Here is a 23,699-nt window from a genome sequence, read left to right as displayed (position 1 = left end):
GGAGGGTGGAGAGATGGAGAGCAGGTGGGGCATGGGAATACAGGCACGGAAGCAGGCGGGGGTGGGAGAGAATGGGGGAGACAAGCGGGTGAGGAGGATTGAGTTTACGGGAGGTGTAGAGGATGCATATCCTTTCAAGGAAAAGGAGGAGGTGGGGGAACGGAATGAGGTCATACAGGATCCGCATGGGGAAGGAGAGATGGATGCAATAGGCGAGGCTGAGAGCATGGCGTTCAAGGATCCGAAGGGATTTGTAAAAGGTGGGGGAGGGGGGAGCGGAGATCCAGGCAGGATGGGCATAACAGAGGATAGGGCGGATGAGGGATTTATAGGTGTGGAGGATGGTGGAGGGGTCCAGACCCCATGTACGGCTAGAAAGGAGCTTGAGGAGCGGGAGCGTGCCTTGGCTTGGATTGTCAGGAGATGGAGGGTCCATGAGAGGCGACGTTCGAGGGTGACGCCAAGGTACTTAAGGGTGGGGGTGAGGACGATAGGACGGCCATAGATGGTTAGATAGAAATCAAGGAGGCGGGAGGAAGGGGTGGTTTTGCCTACAATGATCGCCTGGGTTTTGGAGGGATTGACCTTGGGCAACCACTGGTTGCACCAAACAATGAACCGGTCAAGATGGGATTGGAGAAGGTGTTGGGAACGCTGCAGGGTGGGGCGAGGGCAAGGAAGGCAGTGTCATCGACAAACTGGAGAAGGTGGCCGGGGGGTGATGGCGGCGGCATGTCCGCCGTATACAAAAGGTACAGAAGGGGGAAGACGACGGAGCCTTGGGGCACACAGGTGGAGGGAAAAAAGGTGTAGGAATCTGTGTTAAGGATTGTGACGTAGGAAGGACAGTGGGAGAGAAAGGAGCCAATCAGACGGACATAGTTAAGAGGAAGGGCGAAGGTTTGGAGCTTGAAGAGGAGACCGGAATGCCATACGCGGTCATAGGCACATTCGAGGTCCAGGGAGAGGAAGATTGCGGAGCAACAGGAATTAAGATGTTCGGAAAGGAGATGAGAGAGGTGAAGGAGAAGGTCATCGGAAGAGCAGGGTGGCCAAAAGCCACACTGGGTAACGGGATGGAGGCGGTGCTGGCGGAGATGCTGGTGGATGCGTCAGGTGAGGATGGATTCCAGGACCTTGCAGAAGACCGAGGTAAGGCTGATGCGACGGTAGGAGGAGATGGCGTATGGTGGTTTGCTGCGTTTAAGGAACATCAGGATACAGGAGGTTTTCCACAGGTCTGGGTAGTAGCCAGTGGACAGGACTACATTGTAGAGCCTGGCCAGGATGGAGAGGAAAGAGACAGGAGCTTCACGAAGGTGGCGGTAGGTGACACGATCGTGACCAGGAGTGGTGTTGCGGTTTGTGCGGAGTGTAGCAATGAGATCCTGCATAGTGATAGGGGCATTGAGTTCCGTGTGTGCAATGTTGTCCAAGTACTGGAAACCAGGTGCAAGGGGAGGGACAGAAGTGTCAGTTCGATTGCAGACATACGGGAAGAGGGAGTAATCGAACGGGGGATCGTCGGGGATGGAAAAGACATCAGAGAGGTAGGAAGCAAAGTGATTGGCCTTACTAAGGGTGTCAGGGAAGGGATGATCATCATGGAGAAGAGGATAGTAGGGGGAGGGTTTAGGTCCGGTGAGGCGACGGAAGGCTGACCAGAACTTGGTCGAGTTTATAGGTAGGGTAGCATTTAAATGGGTGCATGTCTGTCGCCAGTCCCAGCGTTTCTTAGCTGCGAGCAAGCTTTGCATGTGTCACTGGAGTTGCCGGTGGCGTCGTAGTGTGTCCGAGTCACGTGTGTGGAGGAAGGCATGGTAGATGTGGTGGGATTCATGGAGCAGGAGGACAGCCTGTGGGGGTAAGGTAGGACGGTGGGGGTGGATGGCGACAGTAGGGACGTGGGCCTCCACGGCCTCAGACAAGGTCTGCTGAAGAAAGGAGGCGGCATGGGTAACATTGTCAGGGTGGTGGTAGGTGAAGGGGTGGCCTTCGACCTGGGTGGAGAGGGTATCTCGGTAAGCATTCGAGTTGGCAAGGGAATAATCATGGATGTACTTCGGCAGAGGGTCATTATGAAGGTCGGGGCGGGGGCGACGACCGTCTGAAACGGTGAGGAGGACAGGGAGATGGTCGCTACCAATAGGGTCCAGGACATCCACCGCTATGCAGCCAAGGAAGTTGGGGGAGGAGAGGATGACATCGGGAGTGGAGTTGGATTTGGGGTGGGTGTGCTGGGGAATGGGGATGAGGTCGCCTTGGAGGGTGGAGAGGAACCGATGCCACCGCCATAACTGGGTGGTAGAACGACTATGGATATTGAGGTCGGTGGTGATCACATAGGAGGAGAAAGTACGATCAATGTGGGAGAGGAAGTAGAAAGGATTAGGGGCGTTAGGGTGGACATAGATGGTGGCGCAGGTGACGGTAAGGCCGGGGAAGAAGAGACTAAGGATCAGGTGTTCAGTGGAGTCGGGAAGGAGAGGTTGGAGCCGAACCAGGATCTGGCGGTGGTGACCAATGGCAACTCCACCACGTGCAATCGGGAGAGGATTATTGGAGTGGTGGAGAAGGTAGGGCAAGGTGTGGATAGTGTGGTGGGGTTGGGGGAAGGTTTCATTGAGGAGGAAGGCATCCATGCGGTGGGTTGCAAGGGTGTGCATGAAGAGGTTCTTGTTGGCGGGAAGGGAACGGATGTTGTTGAACAGGATACGGTGCTGTCACGCCATGACAGGGATTTAGACGAGGGTGTCGAGATGGGAGAAGGTGAAATGGGCCTGGTTGTGGGAGTAGGTGGCATACATTTTTAGGTGGAAGATGGAACGGGCGGCGAGGGAGACATGTTGGAGGGTGTGAGGGTGCTGGGAGGTGTGGACGTTTTGCAGGACAATGGTGAGGAACCTGATGATGTCCTCAGCGGTGGGGGGGGGACGAAAGGAATTGCCAGGAGGGGTGGGGGCGACCAGAGGGCGGACAGGGATGGTGAGTTCAGGAGTGGTTGGAGCGGGTGGGGCTTTACATTTTTGGGAGTAGGTGAGATGGGGGAGATTGCAGGCATTACAGGAGGGAGGGGACTGAAGGTTAGGGCACTGCCGGAGGAAGTGCACTTGCCTACAATGCGGGCAGGTGGGGGCCTCGCGGCACTCAGCTGTTGGGTGCGTGTTGTAGTGCAGACACCTCTGGCAGTGAAGGGATTGAGGAGGGGAACGGGAGGGGTCGACCTTATATCGCTGGTTGAAGAGGAGGGCACCCTCCTTCAGGAGATGGTCAATGGAGGGGGCGTCCTCAGAGAAAACCCGCTTAAGGTGGGTGGGGACGGCTGAGTTAAAAATGTGGCGGACCGCCCACACCTCCAGGGAGGGATGCACCTTGAGCTCCGCCAACACCTACTCCTCCGTGGTCGTCGGACTAAGCCGAGTGATCACGGCGGTGAGGGTCAGTGGGCGACGCGGGGGTTGGAGTTGGCGGGTCGGAGATGGAGAAGGAGCAGGTGTGAGGGAGGCATTGGGGCCAAACTTGGTGATGGGGAGGCGGGACAGGATGTCACTATGGAGAGTGGGGCTGGGGGAGGAGATGAGACCTGCATCCCATCTGGGAGTGAGGAGGGAGATGGGGGCACCAGGGAAGTGTTGGCGGAGGAGGAGGGAGAGGTTCTGGGCCTCGAGAAGGGAAGGATCGGGATGGGAGAGGAGGTATTTGTATAAAGTGGGGGGGGGGGGAGGAGGAGGAGGAGGCGGAGGGAGCAGGGCCAGGTGGGGAGACATCCATGGCATCCTGGGTGGGGAGGGAGGACGGGGCAGGGCCTTCTTGGGAGCAGAGGAGGTGGGGGTGCCACTAGGGCGTTTAAGGGCAGCAGTAGGGTGGGTGGTGATATGAGGGACAGGAGGTATAGGGAGGTGGCAGGAAGTGGCAGGTCCCAGCGTGGACGCAGTAGTCGGCGCCGGAGATTGTGATGGTGAAGGTGATGGCGACGGCGATGGCGGTGGTGGTGGCGGTAGCTGGAGCTGCAGTGACAGGCTGGGGGAGTGGGGGGAAAGGATCAGAGGTAGAGGAGCTGGAGGAAGAAGCTGGGGAGGGGGCGACAAAGAGCGAGTGAGAATGGAGGGTTAGAAGAGGAGGGATGGAAAGAGGGGGGGGGGGCGACTGGGCACACCATGTAATGGTGGTGGTGGTGGTGGTGGTGGCGGAGGGCGAAGTCTACACTATGGCAGTGGTGGTAGTAGTGGCAGTGGTGGTGGGGGCTGACATGACGACAGGGAAGAACTAAAACAGTACAGGACGAAAAAGAGAGGAAAAAACCGGGGACAGATGAAGACAGAGGAAGACGGACGAAGACGAGGACCAGAGTCCCACGCTGCTGGCGCTGGCGACGGCTGGCAGTAACGCTGCAGCTGCTGCTGCCGCGGACGGGTCCGGGGCCACTCCTGCTGCTGCTGCTGCTGGCTGGACCGCTGCTGCTGGCCGGCTTGCGGGACTGCAGCTGCTGCTGCTGCTACTGGCTGGACCGCTGCTGCTGGCTATCTGGACCGCTGCTACTGCTGCTGATGCTGCTTGGCTGGACCACTGCTGCTCGGCTGAACCGCTGCTGACTGGCTGGCACGTGCAATCCTAACACTTCGATTAGTGACAGGCACAAATCGAAGGGCGGTACTCTTGCAAATACGCGCTGAGCTCTGCTATTTAAAGCCAAAGGGGGCTGCAATGTGCATGCGCTTCGCATGTACTGTTTAGCGTGCACGTTCACAACTCCGTGCGTTGCGCCTGACACCCTCCGTGGTGAAAACTTGGCATTTTGATATCAGATCGATCTTCATCTTTATACCGATAACTACGTTGACTACGAAGTTTCTCTACAACGGGATTCCAAGCGGAATTTAAAAATGGTTCAAATGGCTCCGAGCACTATGGGACTTAACATCTGTGGTCATCAGTCCCCCAGAACTTAGAACTACTTAAACCTAACTAACCTAAGGACATCACACACATCCATGCCCAAGGCAGGATTCGAACCTGCGACCGTAGCAGTCACACGGTTCCGGACTGAGCGCCTTAACCGCGAGACCACCGCGGCCGGCCAAGCGGAATTTAACTGGAAACCGCTATCTCGATTGATAAGAGTCTCGCTGTCTGACAATTTTATTTCTATGGATTCATTTATAATTGAACTCCAGAAATTTGATGTTTGAGCCACAATTTTTGTATCATTGTAATTCATAGAGTGGCCAGTACAAATGCAATGTTCAGCGATTGCAGACTTGGTGGGTTGGAGAAGGCGAATATGCCGCTGGTGTTCCACAATACGTTCCTGCACCGTTGTTGTTGTCTGCCCTACATATGACTTGCCACAATCACACGGAATCTTGTAGACACCTGATTTGCGTAGGCCCAGGTCATCCTGAACGGATCCCACCAGTGATGATATTTTAGGAGGAGGGCGAAAGATGACTCTAACTTGATGCTTCCTCAATATTCTACCTATCTGTGACGAGATGTTCCCAATAAAAGGTAGATAAGCCGTTGACCTGAAGACCTCTCTCTCCTTCTTCCTTGTTGCGTCGTTTGTAGGACTGCATAGCTCTATTCACTAGCTTAGTTGAAAAGCCATTCATCAGGAATACTTTTTGCAGGTGTTTCAGTTCCGCTTGAAGACTGTCGACGTCCGAAATTTTTACGTCATATGAATTCCATACATGAAAATATTAAGTTCACTATGGAAACTGAGAAAGATGGTTGTTTGCCATTTTTAGATGTTCTGGTGCGGCGCAAGAATGATGGCACACTAGGTCATTCGGTGCATAGGAAACCGACCCATACAGATTTGTATTTGCAAGCTACCAGTTGCCACCATCCGGCACAAACAATGGGTGTCCTTAAAACTTTAATCCACCATGCCAATACTATTTTATCTACCTTTTATTGGGAACATCTCGTCACAGATAGATAGAATATTGAGGAAGCATCAAGTTAGAGTCATCTTTCGCCCTCCTCCTAAAATATCATCACTGGTGGGATCCGTTCAGGATGACCTGGGCCTACGTAAATCAGGTGTCTACAAGATTCCGTGTGATTGCGGCAAGTCGTATATAGGGCAGACAACAAGAACGGTGCAGGAACGTATTGGGGAACACCAGCGGCATACTCACCTTCTCCGACCCACCAAGTTTGCAATCGCTGAACATTGCATTTGTACTGGCCACTCTATGAATTACAATGATACAAAAATTGTGGCTCAAACATCAAATTTCTGGAGTTCAATTATAAATGAATCCATAGAAATAAAATTGTCAGACAGCGAGATTCTTATCAATCGAGATAGCGGTTACCAGTTAAATTCCGCTTGGAACTCCATTGTAGAGAAACTTCGTAGTCAACGTAGTTATCGGTATAAAGATGAAGATCGACCTGATATCGAAATGCCAAGTTTTGACCGCGGAGGGCGGCAGGCGCAGCGCACGGAGTTGTGAACGCCCGCGCTAAAACAGTACATGCGAAGCGCATGCGCAATGCAGCCCCCTTTGGCTTTAAATAGCTGAGCTCAGCGCTTATTCGCCAGTACTTGCACAGCTGTACTCACGTTGAGATGGCGAAAAGCCTTTGTGCCGAAATATCGTGGCAAGATGTTACTGACTTAACGGCAGCTCTCCCGTGTTTTTATGGAACAAAGGTAGGTGCCCCTAAAACAAAACGGGCATTTGGTGCGCAGAGAATAAGATAAACCTTACAGAGCGTGCGAAAATGTATTTAAACATAGTAAAGCTATACCATATTGTCAGCTGGAGGCGATACGGGCACTAGCTAGAGCACTATGCAGCCAGCCATGAGGAAAATTTCATCGGCCGTGGTATCCGAAAATCCAGCGGAGAGACACTACCTAGAGAAAGTATGGCTAGTGCTCCGAACGGTGAAGCGTGAAAGAGGGGGAGGTGCAGTACATAAAAATAATTTACAATCTAAACCAGCAAGTGATATAAAACATGGACGATACATGTATAGAAAGCTAATATGGTAAATTGCGTATGATGCAGACTACTTAATATTTATAATGGATATTATTCCACGCATTTTAAAAGCAATGAAGAATTTATAAACAGCAAAAGTTTTTACATGCAGCAAAATACGTCGTCGAAAATAAGAACAATCGACTGTCGGGTTAGGTAGTCAACATTTCCTATAATATTCCTATGTATCTGTTCAGTCTGTTGTGTAGAAAAAGTGGAACAATTAGGACTTGTTTTCGTAGAGATAAATGCACTAAAGAATTCGACGTATTGTCAACTGCGAGCAAGAGACAAAAATATATCTACTTTGACAAAATGTTATTTTTACTTTCGTGTAACAATAATCGTTCGACACAAGGTAACATAGGGCCAACACATTCTCCAACTGACGATGATCTTGACTGAAGGTGACAGCGAATGTGAACCTCCTACTTGTAGGTCAATTCCACATCATGGAGGTAAAAAATGCCTTAGGCAGAATCGTACTAATCTTGATGACGGTGATAAAGAGTTATTACAAGCATTAAACGAAACAAAAGATGGTGATACTACCTTCGCTTTACGTATTGTACCCTCACTCCAGTCTCTTGCCCCATGAGAAAAACTAGATGCTAAGATTAATACCCTAAGCATTTTCAAACATATATTAGCAGAGCGCCGTCGTCAGACTTCTTCAGAAATGAGTCAACGCGCAAGCAAAAAAATGGTTCAAATGGCTCTGAGCACTATGGGACTTAACATCTGTGGTCATCAGTCCCCTAGAACTCAGAACTACTTAAACCTAACCAACCTAAGGACATCACACACATCCATGTCCGAGGCAGGATTCGAACCTGCGACCGTAGCGGTCACGCGTTTCCAGACTGAAGCGCCTAGAACCGCACGGCCACACCGGCCGGCAACGCGCAAGCAGCTGCAACGGACAACTGTCAACTTTGTCTTCTCTGCAATACATTATCCAGGGACCAGTATTCCAGTGGAATCGGTGACAAATCGAACAAATTATTCTCCACGTGCTGATGGTGGTGATTCATCACCAAATTTGCCGACAGTACATGAGATACGGGACATTCAAAACAGTACATCGCCAGGGTGCTCCAACGACACAGTACAATCATATTGCTTCGTTTTACTAATGACTCTGAACTGATTGATTTGGAAGAAACATGTGCCTTTATTAAAAAATAAGTATACCTATAAAAAGAAAATATATGTTACACTTGCCTTGATGTCACATTTACTATCTGTTTTACAGCTATAGCACGTCGTATAATTGTATGTTTTCTTATGGATGGTCCAATTAATTTAACAAGTTCACTGCAACTGGCAATGCTCGTTCTATAACAAGCGAAAACTTTTTCGGGCGTTTAGTAGTTTAGAATCCTGTGTGTAAAACAAGTGAACTTGTACAACTAGCAGTTGGACGACAGCCAATCAGCGCTCCCACTATCAACCGAAAACCGAACAATTTAACTACAACAGTTTGCGGAGATGCAGTCCAATCCGACCAAATTAGTAGACGATAGTTTGGCTTGTACTGCGCGCCTGCCCTTACAGTCCTCCGAGTGATGTCTGCAAAAGCTGCAAAGTGATACGGCGTCTGTATGCAAGATTTTGTTTACGGATGAAACATTGTTTACCACCTATGGACAAAAGAATCTCCGCAATATGCACTACAGGTCAACTAGAAATCCACACTGCTTGAAGGAAGTGAAGAAACAACAGCTTAGATTGTGAACGTTTAGCGCGCGTTTTTCAGGAACCAAATCACTGGCCCTCGTTTTATTAATAGGGCTCTAAATAGCCACAAGTATATTCAGTTCCTAACAGATAGTTCGCCGTTGTTACTGCAAGACATATATCATTGACATAAGGCAATCCGTGTGGCCTCAACATGATTATGTTCCGCCTACTCTGCATAAATAATTGCAGAAATTCTTAACAGATCGGTGCGGAATGGGCGAGTAGTTCCGGCCGTGATGCGTTACTGCGTCGGACACTAACTCGAGTTCTACAGTCTGGCCCGAAAGTTCTGCCATCTCCCTCTTTTTTGGTCATGATTTATATTTATTTATTTTGAACAGGTCATAGTAGATGTGTGACAAACGTTGATACTTTACGTTCCAATAGTTTAGTGATCCAGAACATCAGTATGGGCACAATCATTGTCGCAGCGCGAAATGGTGCGGCGCCAGGTCCTGTGTGAAATTTGCTGAAGCGTAGGCAGTGTGATTCCATTGAATGCCTCACTAACAGCTCGCTTCACGTCACTAACAGCTTGCTTCCATTCGTCAAATATCTGGTATCGACGTTTCGCGACATGCTGGTTAATTATTCCCCACAGGGAACTGTAGCATGGTGTCAGATCTGGATTCCCGCTGGCAGATGCACTGATCCTCTCCCTATCCACCTCTGGGGCCACGCTCCATCCATGAGTTCTCCAACACGGAGGGTGTACTGGGCAGGAGCTCCACTTGTTGAAACAAACTGTTACCAAGAGTGTTGAGTCTCTGGAGACCTGGAATGAACCATTCACGCAACATTTGGAAATTGCAGCCCAGATCATAACATGTGGGGAATTATTCTTCAACTCTTCATAATAATATGGATTTTCCTTGCTCCAGAAAAAATACCGCTATTCCGACAAGACCGATAACACATCGAGCAATCTTGACTACGCTTCACGTATTCGCTGCATGCCCTGATCAGTCCATTCATTTACCAATGTTGGTCTAAAAGACTGCAATTCTAGATCTTTTTTCATGTGTGTCAGCGTAGTCGTTTCTGGAATTCCAAGTTCAGCAAATCTTTTCCAGAACGATTTTGTGGGAGGTCTGGTCGCAGAATTCGCCATTACTGCACGTGTTTGTTGTCGTGTTGATGGTTGATATGTCCTGTTTCCATCCGAAAAGGATCTGATTCTGCAGAGTTTCTGTTGCCATCGTAATATCGTTCGCTTTGGTGGAGATTATTTGGGCAACCGTGCCGCAAAATTTCGTTGCACATCTTTCATGGTTTTGCCGATGTGTGCACGTTCATGAGCACATGCACCTGCCAGTACACGTTCTTCCTTACTGCAGGTACTTGTGTCCGCCGACTGAAAATAAGGGAAAGACATCGAGTATAACTTCACATGATGACCAAAAAAGACGAGGGAGTGACAAGACTCTCGGATCTTACTGTAGTCCGCGAAAGGCTGCATCTAGAGGGCTAGGTTGAATGAATCGCAAAGGTACGTTCTAGCAAATTGGACTTGATTCTTTCCTTCATAATCAAGTGGACACTTGCTTACTTCATCTTTTATAAAGCTGTCTGTGCTCCAGCTAAATTTCTTCTCAGTAGGCCGCGGCTGTTGACATACTATTACTAAATGAAAACACAACTTAAACAATGTACTTAAATCTCCACAAACTAAGTGAGTAGGTATGTGAGTGGGATCTGTTAGGCTAATTGCAGTTAATTTCGGCCCACAATTGACATGGGATGCACACACAGACCAGTTGTGCATTTAAATATGATACGTGATCGTACTTACTACGTGGTTTAAAATCCTATGTCAGGAGGGAACAGCTTCAATTTACATACTGTGCTTTCTTCTCGTCTTACTTAGGGAAATATTTGGGACAACTCTTCTGGTGCGAAAACAGTGTTTATTTGGCAAAAAAGAAAGAAAGGCAGTGAGAACAATACGCGCATTCCAAAGAGAGAATCATAGCGTTCGAATTTCACAGAACTAAAAATATTACCTGTTCCTTTCCCCTTTATTAAAGCCTAACTCCTCGCAATAAAAGAAAACAAACAGCGACTTTAATTTACAGAAGTTCCACAGTTATGGGGCAAGGAACAGAAGTAATATAGATTTAGAATGCTTCAAAGTTCTTTCGACTACGCTGCAAAAGTTTCCCTGGGGAGCACTTACAAATCCTAGATTTAGTCCCGATCTCTCCCCATGCGATTTCCGTGTTTATGATCCGCGAAGAAAGACATTCATGGCTATAAATTTGCTTTGGATGATCGTATGGCATTTCATTTTGCTTTGGATGAAGAGGTCCGGATGAAATCATGTTTTCATAGACAATGGAAAACATATTTGCAAGAAGGCATTCGCCTCTTGTGTCACAGTGGGATAAATGAATTAACATTTATGGCGATTACTTTTTAAATAATAAAACGTGTACTTATTTTTCTCTATCCTTCTCGTTTTCGTTTGACTGCTCCTCGTAATTTTTGTCACAGCACCAACCGTCGGATTTTTTTTTTTATCAAAGTGGGAGGAGAATGTTGATCCAAGTTGTTCAAATTTGCACACATAAAAATGGATATTAGCTGGAGGCATGGCTCAGCAGCCGTGCTCCATTGGGTCTGCTGGATCTTGTAGGACCGCTGTCGAGGTCTTATCGAAACGTGCTGTTCCATTAACAACTGTAGAACGCTGTGGGTTGGTATTGATACGCGATGCCACAGATGGATGCCAGCTTTTCTCTAAATTTCCATTGAAACCTGTCTGTACGTACCGTGTTTGGAACAGCGAAGAAAATGTGGTTGAGATCAGCGTAATAGGCATTATTACTATCGCAGTAAGGAGAATTCAAGATTAGTATTCGGTGTAGATGTGCTGCAAAATATTCATAATTAAAACGCATCCAAATTATACTTGTTATTAATTTCTCTGAGAAATTTTTGGCGTGGAAGCAAGGTTTAGGAGGGCTATTTCTTTGTATCGAGGCATACCGTTTTCCCTTGCAAGATATAGATAAATTCTAATAATCTTACCAACAGACATTATTTTTCTTCCTGATCCGTGTTTCAGGTCTGATTTAGAAATTGGTGAGTGATAAAAAATTTCTGATGGTAGGTACGGCTAAGTTTGCGAACTGATCTACCCATCCAATGTGAGTGATGCCTGAGTGAGCAGAGATCTCTTTTAACTTTTTTTTTTTAAATTTCATTGGATTTATTTGGCCTCTATCTGCCCAGCTATTTAGCCAATTGAATAGATAGTTGATATATTACAGTTATATATTACTTTTATAGTTAGTTTTTAATACACTTCAATAATCATATATTATCACTAGAAATAATACAAACACAGAAAACTACTGTTTCTTTAATAATTAGCATCCATTTATCGCTGGAGTAAATTTTCTGCGGTTCATTGTTGGAATTAAATAATTTATTGTACAAGAGATTAACACTATACACAAATACCCAGTTCTGAAATGAATGCATAAGGTTTCTTCTAATATTAGCAGTTGTTGGTATACACGTAGTGAGTCAGTCAACTACCGCTCTCATTTATGGATACATTTCACACTCCACTGCAGTCCTTACATTCGCAAGTTAGGAATGAATAATTCACCCAAAATAACTGATTTTGATAAATAATGAAACCTTGGAATAAGGTGATTAGAGGAAAGAGATAAACATTTAAAGACGATATTAAATCACTTGGAATATGCTTTAGGTATTCATTATAGATTTCCTGAAAAGTTTCAATGATGCTCGCCGTTATATTTGTAAATCCTGAAATTCACGGCGAATGCCAACGTTCCAAGATACGGTATAGGTAGGGGAGACCGGGGACAAAAGTAACATTTTGCATATTGCATTTTTGTATTACCACCCTATAAACTTTTGAAACAAAAGGAACTAATGTGTGTCTTCTCTGAAGCTTTCCTAACACAAATAAATTTAATTTCCACAAAATTACATATATTTGGTATTTGTAAAACTAATTTTAAGGCATCCCCATTACCGGGGACGATAGTAACACAGGTAGGTTACGAAAGTAACATAATAAGTTAAGACACATTTTATTACCTAAAGGACTCATACAGTAACTTAAAGTACATTACCATTACGAAACATTAATTAAACATCAATAAACTTCAATTCTCATTCGTTTACAGTTATTATATTAATTGAAATAGCAGTTAATAGCACTGAACAAATTCAGGTTTAATGAGTAAATGTTCAGTGTGTCAATAAAAGAGAAAAGTAATACATACTCCTTTGGTACAAGCAACATGAGACCAACCCTTACATTCCCAACACTGAATTCACTTCTCTTTGGGACGACTGTGGTGGAAAGGCTCGACACATACAAGGCAGTAGCTATCATTGTCTTCCGGTGATGATTCTTCGGGTTTTTTCTGCTTTCGCACTCTTGGCCGGCTGCTTTTTAAATTTAGCTTGTTTTCCGCTTTTTTCGCCTGGGGACGGGCCTTTAGCTCTTCTTTTATAGCCAGTCTCAAGTGGTGTCGGTCAAAATTGCAGACTTTCACCTTTTTGTTCCTTTTCTTGTTTCTTGCCTTGGACCTGCTTTTGGTAACGGACGAACACTTCGGGTGAAAAGGCTGCGCGAACTGAAGAAGATGATTATAAATCACTAGGTCCTGCATTTGTGTCCTGCTGTGACATTTGAAAGTGTTTTCTCGCATATTGCTACTGGATCAAAATTAGATGTCCTACCAGCTTCAGAGGGGTCACTAGATATCGCTAATGATTCTGCTAAGTACGTAGTTTGGTTACCATAATTGGGAAGCTTGTGCTGGGCGATCAGTGACAGAAGATGGTGCAAAATCGATTTCACTGAACGCATTCCTATTAAATGGCACTATGCCTGTGCAGTGAAACCCTGCTGAAATGTTTTTGGGAGTTACACCAAGTGGAAGTGCTTCCCTTACAATTAAAGGGATGTCATAAATTGACATGGTCTTTCCTGGATGATTCTTGATCCAGTTGTCAGCAAAAGCATTCACCATCTTTTTAAATGGATCATAAACTGAACGATCTAGAGGCTGCATCCTGTGTGTACAGTGTGGTGAGAATAACAACATAACAATCCCCTTGGTTTTGCTAAAATTCAGGCTTCTGATGGAGATATGGGATTCGTGATTGTAGAGAAGCAGTAAAAATTTGTGCACAGGAGTTGGTTTAGCAAATTTTACGAAATGATGCAAAAATAACAAAAATTCTTCCTCTTGCATTCAACCACTCACATTTCCTGCTCCAATGCAACCAATAGGACCGTCTCGAATAAAACAGTCATGATACCTCAAGCAAGAGAATACAAAGAGAGGTGGTGTACTGTTTCCCTGAGCGTTGATGGCAATAGCAACAGTTACAAGAATGCCTCTTTCAGCCGACGTGATAGCTCCTACCTGCTTTATTCCCAGTTTAGGAACAATCCTGTTTGGTTTCTGAACACTGACAGCTGTCTCGTCCATATTCCAAATGTCCATGGGCTCTAACTTATATCTCTCCATAAAGCTAGTCAGGTAGTTGAAAAAGGCGTTCACATTTGATGGATTAAAAGTCGTTGCTCGAGCCAGACTTGTGGGTTGAGGTGACCGAATAGACAACTGGGGATTCCAATTCATGAATGCTGAAAACAGTCTGGACCAGCAGTTTGATTGTCCACCCAAGTTGATGGAATTGGTATATTGTTTGTCGTTGCCAGTTCGTGAGCTAATTTACGGATATCCTTAGGGCAAAGTCCGTAAAATATCTCCGGCGCTTTAATCACATATTCAGTTATAATTTTTTCTTGTTCATAAGAGAACACTCGTTTTACACTTCTGTATCCAACACGAGGCATTGGTGTGCTGCAATCACTCATACAGTTCTCTTTCTTTGTAATGTACCGATGCAATGTCACATGGCATACATTGCGTTTCTTGCTGCTGCTCTAATACTTATATTATAATTTGCAACATCATCTGCCGCAGTTTGATATACAGTAGTAGGAGTTAGTCCTCTTGTAGTCGTCCTAACCCATGTTCATAGCATAATTCCCTGTAACGAAATAACTAAGTAAATAACGAACCTGTTCAGTAATAACGAGTTTGTTCAGCAAGACACTGCTACTCCTAACAGTATCATACCTAATTTACTGTTCACTAACGGAAAAATACACGGGGGACCTGCAGCTAACAATATTTTTTCAGTAACGGGGACGAAAGAAACACTGTTACTTTCGTCCTTACCAGTAATGTTTCTTTTATCCCCGACCACGCTTTTCTGTTTAATTGATATTTTAGACACAGTCTATACAAGTAATTAAAAAGTTCATTATGGTGGCATAAAACTGAAAGTTTCACACTAGTTAAATTATTACAGTAGACTAACGTTTATAGCGTAATACCACCGTTATCACAAAACTAAGAAAATTGAGAAAACGTACGTGACCCACCGAAAAAACGTTTTACTGCGACACTCTCAACAGAGACTCTCCAGTACTGGCCAACAATTGGTAGGCAGTTGGGAAACATGAAGGGAATTGAAGATAGATGCAAACTATCCACGATAGCCTAGTTACAGAGTTTCAAGTACCAGCTTTAAGTGAGGTATCTAGACATATAAATAACACCCCCATGTATTGTGGAGGAAGGGTGAGCACAATTACAACATATACAGAGGGATTTCAGCTATCTTTCTGTGCTCGACACATGAATGGAACGAGAGGAAGCCCTAATAACTGGTGTAAAAGGAGGTATAATCTGCAGTACACTTCACACTGGTTTGCAGAGTATATACATTGGCAGAAAAAAAATCACAACACCAAAAAAATAATTAATATAGAGTAATGAAATTTTGGGACTATATTTGTCTAGGTAACATATGTATGTGGTTAGCGTCTCAAGATCACAAGTTAATGTAAGCACAAGATAAGCCATTTCAAATGGGAAATGCTGGTACATTAATAACAGGTGTAGCTGCCAGAATGTTGCATGCAGCCATGCAAATGTGCATGCATTGTATTGTACAGGTGCCGAATTTTAGTTTGTGGGATGGAGTTCCATGCCAGTTGCACTTGGTTGGGCAATATAGGGGCAGCTAATGTTGTTTGTGGATGATGCTGGAGTTGTCCAATGGTGTCCCATATGTGCTCGATTGGAGACAGATCTGGTGTTGAGCAGCCCAAGACAACATGTCGACACTCTGCAGAGGATGTTAGGTTACAACAGCGGTATGTGGGTGATCGTTATCCTGTTGGAGAAACCTCCTGGAATGCTGCTCATGAATGTCAGCGCAACAGGTCAAACCACCAGACTATCATACAGATTTGTGATCAGGGTGCTTGGGATAACCATGAGAGTGCACAGTCTGCTGTTGTACAACAGCACACCAGACTCTAACTCCAGGTGTAGCTCCAGTGTGTCTAGCAAGCAGACAAGTTGGTTGCAGGTGCTCAACTGTCCTCCTTCTAAGCAACACACGGGCATCACCGGCACCAAGACAGAACAGCTTTCATCAGAAAACACAACATACCTACACCCTGCCCTCCACTGAGCTCTCACTTGACACCACTGAAGTCACTGTCTGATGGTGGGATTAAGTTGAAGGCGGCCGCCCACATTGTATGAACTCTCAGACATTCTGCTTGACTGTATAGTGGACACACACACACACACACACACACACACACACACACATACACACACACACATTCCTCAGTATCAAATGTAGTTACAGAGCCTGATAACATGTGCGATGAAGCCTTAGGATTTGAGGGCTTTGTTGTGGTCTGATTGCATATTTCATAACTGCAACCAGCCAAAGAGAGTGCCCAATCACTGCCGGGGATTAGCTGTACAATCTGGGATGTCTGGTGTAGATTTAAAATAGTGAACAATAAAATACGGTCTACAGTAAGAATGAATTTCATACCATACAATTATTGGTCAAATTTCTTTTATGGAAACATATTGGCCAATGCTTCCTCCTTGATCCAAGAATAACTGTGTTGTACTGTATAGCACACACATCAAAAAAAGTTTTGCATCACCCTGGTTCCCAGAACTCCTGAAGATAGATGTTAACTGTGGATATTGTGTCACAGACACAGTCCCTTTGACTGTCCAGGGGTGTCACTAAATCTGCCCAAATATGTAAACAACCATGCATGAGCAGCATCTATTAGACGGAGGGGATCTGACAGCTGATCAGTTCCAGTCATGTCTAGATGGTCAATACTGTGGTTGCATTGTTACTTCCTACCAAGAAGGGCTCTCAACAAGGAAGTGTCCAGGCGTCTCAGAGTGAACCAAAGCGACATTGTTCGAACATGGAGGAGATACAGAGAGACAGGATCTGTCGATGACATGCCTCGCTCAGGCTGCCCAAGGGCTACTTCTGCAGTGGATGACCACTACCTATGGATTATGGCTTGGAAGAAACCTGACAGCAACGACACAATGTTGAATAATGCTTTTCGTGCACCCACAGGACATCATGTTATGACTCAAACTGTGCACAGTAGGCTGCATGATGCACACCTTCACTCCCAAAGTCCACAGCAAGATCCATCTTTGCAACCACAACACCGTGCAGCATGGTATAGATGGGCCCAACAACATGCCAAATGGACCACCCAGGATTGGCATCACATTCTCTTCACCAATGAGTGTTGCATATGCCTTCAACCAGACAATTGTCAGATACATGTTTGGAGGCAACCTGGTCATGCTGAACGCTGTAGACACACTGTCCAGTGAGTGCAGCAAGTGGAGGTTCCTTGCTGTTTTGGGGTGGCATTATGGGGGCCGATGTACGGTGCTGGTGGTCATGGAAGGCACCATAATGGCTGTATGAAATGTGAATGCCATCCTCCAACCGATAGTGCAACCATATCAGGTGCATATTGGCGAGGCATTCGTCTCCATGGATGTCAATTCACACCCCCATCGTGGACATCTTGTGAGTGACTTCCTTCAGGATAATGACATCGCTCGACTAGAGTGGCCAGCATGTTCTCCAGACACGAACCCTATTGAACATGCCTGGGGTAGATTGAAAAGGGCTGTTTATGGATGACGTGGCCCACCAACCACTGAGGGATTTATGCCGAATCGCCATTGAGGAGTGGGACAATCTGGGCCAACAGTGTCTTGATGAACTTGAGGATACAGGCATGCATCAATGCAAGAGGACGTGCTCCTGGGTATTATGGGCACTGGTATGTACTGCAATCTGGACCACCACCTCTGAAGGTCTTGCTGTATGGCGGTACAACCTGAAATGTGTGGTTTTCATGAGCAGTAAAAATGATGGAAATGGTGTTTATCTTGACCTCTATTCCAATTTTCTGTACAGGTTCCAGAACTCTTGGAACTAAGGAGATGCAAAACTTTTTTTTTTATGTGTGTATTTTGGATCTAAGTCGTGGTGCTTTCCATTTATCTGGCAGTGACCATGGAATTCTTCAATGCCATTTTGTGATACATCTCTGGTGTGGAATGACCAAGCCCTTGTGCCACAAGCAGTATTCTCTTCACCATAAGAATAATACGAATATAAACATTTTGCCATATATTCTTTCGTGTTTGCTGCTATCTCATTTAAATCCTGTCTGCCTAATAAACTACGAAACTAGAGTGAGACAACAGCAAACGCGGAAGAATATACATATCATGTCATGTTTATATTCGTATTATTCTTATGCCTAATAGTGGTACACTCAGAAATGAAGCACAGCAATTAACTAGATTTTTAAATGTAAGATGACTCTAATATCTGTGCAGAATGTAATGTACTAAAGAGGCATCTGCAAAGATTTTCAAACGGAGAAAAATTTTCGCTAAACTCTCGTTCAGAACATCTATCATACGCCGTCTATTATTTGGTTCTTGTTGATGATTATCGAAGAAAGCAGCAATGTAAATAGCAACAGATACCAGTCTCTTGCCATTGTTTCGCTAATATGACGATTCCTCTCTTTTGTTTTTTAGTTATAAGCGGCGGTAGCTTGCACAAAAGCAAGCCATCCCGCGAGCGGCGACAGGTCGTAAACACATTATCAGAATGTGACTAACAATGCATGACACAGTACAGTAACGCATTTTCAGCTTAGAGTGATGTAAACACCTATAACAAAGAGAACGGTACTTATCAGATGAAAGAAAAACAAGCAATCAATTCAAACCAGACGAAGCACGTGAAAAGGGAAGGATACCCGTATACATACAGACGGAGCGCCTGATGCATAGCAATGGCTAGCTGGTGAAGCTTAACTGCTAAGCTTACGACTCAAACCAAACTACTGTAGCTGTATCGTCATTCATTCGACATAAATTGTGTCTCATTTTACAATGGACCAACTTTGTTTCGATTTGGAGGTGCGGCCTGAAACTTTTCTCTCCCCTTGAATTTCGAGTCTCAAATTTCAGGTGCGGCTTAGATTCGAGTGTGGCTTAGATTCGAGTAAATACGGGTAAATATCTACGAAGTACTAATCCTCATAAAAGTAAGCAAATGAAAAGAAGAAAATATCTTCAAGCATAATTGTAAGTTCTGATCTCATGATACAAGACGGAAGCATTACTTGCATGTCAATTCATTAAATACAAACATTTTTAAGGGAGGCGTGTATCATACTGGCATTATCAGTGGTGTATGAATCCATGGTTTCATGGCGATATGAATTAATAAAATTTTCTCGGGCTTCCAGCTGCGTCAGGTGGTTAAAATCCCACGAGCTTTCAACTGAGCTCTTCTCAGTCATTGTCAAGTGGTAAGAATGACTGCTGAGTTGACGTGGCCACATTGCTATATAGCAGCACTGCTGGCTGCGACGTCACTGGTGCTCTCTTCCTCGCCATATATGGTAATGTTTTCATTCCGCATCTGTTGCACCTGTTTTAACCTCGCGATGGCTGGGTCTCAGGCTCTGCTGAGCTACAAACCACCGTCGTTGTTAAGAAGAGGAAGAGGGCATTATTAAGAATCTCCTCCCTCAGGCGCTGAGACCACCTACGCTTTATGGACTACCAAAAATCCACAAACCGGATTCTCCTCTTTGTCCCATTGTGAACACCATTGGGTCACCGACTTACAAATTGTCAAAACACCTGGCCAGCCTCCTTGCACCGCATGTGGGTCGTTGTATGCATCACATCAGGAACACCGACAACTTTATCAACAGAATTAAACAATTGCATTTTAGTCAAGGAGATATAATGGTTAGTATTGATGTGGTCTCCATGTTTACACATGTTCTGGTCAAAGACTGTATAGATCTCCTCTCCCAGTTATTTGATAGCACAATTGTGGGACTGTTTAAGCACACATTGACATCATCATATTTCCTACATGGCAGCCAGTATTTTGACCAGTTGGGTGGCATGGCCACGGGAAGCCCATTAGCTCCATCCTTTTTATGGAAAAATTTGAAGACATTGCCTTGGACACAGATCCAGCTAAGGCAAGTTGCTTTTATTGTTGGGTTGATGACACTTTTATCATCTGTCCCCATGGTCATGAAAAACTGGGAGAATTCTTAGAACACCTGACAGCATTCACGGCCACATCAAGTTTATGATGGAAGTCGAGACAGATGGTGCATTGCCCTTCCTTGATGTTCTCGTTCGACGGAAGACCAATGGGCACCTCATCCACGGTGTCTACAGGAAACTGACACACACAGATCAGTATCTGCACACTCTCAGCCATCACCATCCGGCACAAAAACATGGCGTTCTGAATACCCTTGTCCATCATGCTAAAGTCGTCTCAGACACTGAAAGTCTGTCACTAGAACTGAGCCACCTCCAAAAAGTTTTTCAGGAAAATGGGTACAGCCACAGACAGGTGTCACTGGCTATATCTGGTGTGACATGCAAGAAACTCACCAACAGAGAAGAGAACACCATCGAAAAAGAAAGCAAGAAACTTGTGTTTCTGCCTTTCTGTGGTACTGTGTTGGGAAAGATTAGCCGGCTCTTGAAGAGATATAACATTTCATTGGTGTTCAGGCCCCCAGCAAAAATTCAACAGCTCATGAGGCCTGTGAACGATGATCTAGGGCGTAGAACGCCGGGAGTGTACAAGATACCATGTAAGTGTGGCTGTTACTATGTCGGCCAGACAGTACACACTATGGAGCAACACTGGATGGAACACGAGAGGTGCTTACGATTATGCTATCCAGAAAAATCAGCCGTAGCAGAACAAGCCTTAGAAAATATACACTGAATTCTATTCGATGAAACATCTGTCGTTATGAAGATGAAGGGATTTTGGAATAGCATCATAAAAGAAGCTATTGAAATAAAAACCTCTGAAAACACCATTAACGAGGACGGCAATTTGCAGCACAGCACAGCCTGGGACCCGATCATCGTGAGGTGAAAACAGGCACGATGGACGCTGGATGAAACCAGTACCATATACGGCAAGGAAGAAAGCACGAGTGACGTCACAGCCAGCAGTGCGGCTATATAACGACGTGGGCACGGCGACACAGCAATCATTCTTACCACTTGACAATGACTGAGGAGACCTCGGTCAAAAGCTTGTGGGATTTTAACCAGCTGACGTGGCTGGAAGCCCGATAAAAAATTTTATTAATTTGCAGTGGTGGCTTGTGGCTACACATTCTGGGTGTTCACAAATTTTTAGTATCAAATAAATTTGAGAGTGTGAAATTAATAGCATCTGCTGTATAACAGTTATGCTTACAAACAAGTTTATACAACTATAGCAACTGCTAGTAATAATAATAATAATAGTAATAATAATCATTAATAATAATAATAATACACATAACTCGTCTGGAAAAGAAAAAAATATGATTTTTGGGGAATATTGTTTTGTTTTGTTCATAATTAAGTACAATGTAGGGCAAGAATGAAATAATGTTTGAACTTCCACTGCACCCCCATCTCGCATTTTTATGTGAGGGGAGTTTTTGTGCTTTTTTATTTTTTCGGATGAATGTACAAGATCTTTAACACATGTAATAATCCACGCATTAACTTCTGGAACATTCTCACTTTGCACCTTGTGACATTCGCCTGCTTTATTTCTTCATTGATAGCCCTTGGTGTCGATGTACTACGTTGTTATATTGGCTGAAAATTGGGGGCCAGAGGGATGGGGGGGGGGGGGGGGGGGAGTGGAAGTTCAACACTGACTACTGTAAATGATATAGCAGACAGTTGCACAATTGAATTTCACAGTTCTTTACTTTCATTGTTCACAATACCCCAATATTACACAATTATATGGCCAGTTCACTATTAGTAAATGTTGATAAGCCTCATTAATAGGTTGTAGGAAACATCAGTATACTGCTACAATAGTTTGCTGTTCAACCTCAATGAGCAGTAAAAACCTAACCACACAGCTCACAGTTCTTGCAGAATAGTACAGTATGTGTGACACTATTTTTCAAATAAATTAAACAGACATTGTCATTAACTGTTCTAACACATGGCCTATTTGTGTTACACTTATCCCACTGTCAAGTTGATGCATTGTTGTTAATCTAACAAATACATATTTCACATCTGAAAATCGGCAGTGAACTGACTGTCTTGGGACTGAAAATCAGTCCTTTGTATATCCTCACAATAATAGGCACTGAGAATATACATTATTTGATATTTAAGTTATAGAAATTACAATTAACACATAATTCATTCAATTAACTGAATACACTGAAAAATTCCTTCTTTTTAACAGTTCCTTCTTCCACAAAGGCTAGGCCGAGTTATTTGTTTAAATAATGAAATTATCAGATATAGTTATACAAACAATATTTTTGAAAAACCTGGTAATAATTTTGGAATTAATTAAGGGCTAACTTTGCTAATATGTTTTCGAATAGAGCCAAATAAATACTTTAAATAAGAATCCTAGTAGTTCTTCTTACAAATGTTTATAATTAGTACAGAATTTTATTGGAATTTGCATAGCTGAATAAGTGTTAAGGAGAAAAAAATGACATTTTACTAATGACTATATTTGCACATTTAAAAAAAAAAAAAAAAAAAAAAAAAAAAAAAAAAAAAAAAAAAAAAAAATTACAGAGAACACAACAGAATAATTAGCGCGCACAAAGAGTGTTAGACAATGCCAAAGAGGTCTATTTTACACAGTGCACTTTGTGCCGTCACACACAAAATATATTGTTCACACAATTCCAACACCCCTCCTTGAACTTATATTTTGTGTGTTGCTTCCACAAGATAAACCAAATAGTCCCACAATCTTCTCAAACTTCTCCCTTTCCAAGGGTTTGGTCAGAAGGTCAGCTAACATGTCTTCTGTGCGCAGATAGTCCATGGCAAAGTTCTGTCGCTCTATGTGGTCCCGAATGAAATGGTGCCGTATATCAATATGCTTTGTCCTAGCACTAGTAACATCATTTTTAGCTAGGTTTATGGCTCCCTTATTGTCACAGAAGATGGTTGTAGGTTCCTCAATTAAATTGGGTTCTATTTCACTTATTAATGTTCATAGCCATAATGCTTCCTGTGTGGTGTAAGATAGTGCCATATACTCGGCCTCTACGGTGCTCAATGCAACAGTTTTTTGCTTTTGACAGGACCATGATGTGAGGCCCCCATTAATTTAAAACAGCAGCCAGTGGTGGAGTATCTGTCTCCCAATTCACTCCCCCAGTCCACATCGCTATATCCCTCTAGTTTTGCGTTACCATCTCTATGGTATTTTAACTCATAGTTTGAAGTTCCTCTTAGGTATTGGAATATCCTCTTTACAGCTTTCCAGTGCTTTTCCTTTGGGTCTCTGCAATATCTGCTCACTGCGTTGGTGGCAAAAGCAATGTCGGGTTGCGACGTTTGAGACAAATATAACAGACTCCCTACTGCTTCTAAATAAGGAACATTCTTGTCACATTCCACATCAGTCTCATTTACACTTAACTTCACTCCTACTTCCATTGGAGTACTT

The 23,699-nt window shown here is 44.4% G+C and overlaps 1 protein-coding gene across 2 annotated transcripts in view; it reads left to right on the top strand.

The window, feature by feature from the left end:
- Nucleotides 1–6,570: 6,570 nt before the first annotated feature.
- The window catches only part of LOC124595577 (phenoloxidase 2-like), a 223,104-nt gene continuing 205,975 nt past the window's right edge, over nucleotides 6,571–23,699 (top strand). For both annotated transcript variants that reach the window (XM_047134366.1, XM_047134363.1), the window contains exon 1: nucleotides 6,571–6,667. In XM_047134366.1, the coding sequence (XP_046990322.1) occupies nucleotides 6,584–6,667 (84 nt within the window). In that variant the 5' untranslated portion in view covers nucleotides 6,571–6,583. The remainder of the gene's footprint in view (nucleotides 6,668–23,699) is intronic.

The sequence above is a fragment of the Schistocerca americana genome, chromosome 2 (genome assembly GCF_021461395.2).
Source record: "Schistocerca americana isolate TAMUIC-IGC-003095 chromosome 2, iqSchAmer2.1, whole genome shotgun sequence".
NCBI classification, from domain to species: domain Eukaryota; kingdom Metazoa; phylum Arthropoda; class Insecta; order Orthoptera; family Acrididae; genus Schistocerca; species Schistocerca americana.
Note: the sequence above shows the minus strand (reverse complement) of the source record. Positions and strands in the feature narration are given on the sequence as shown.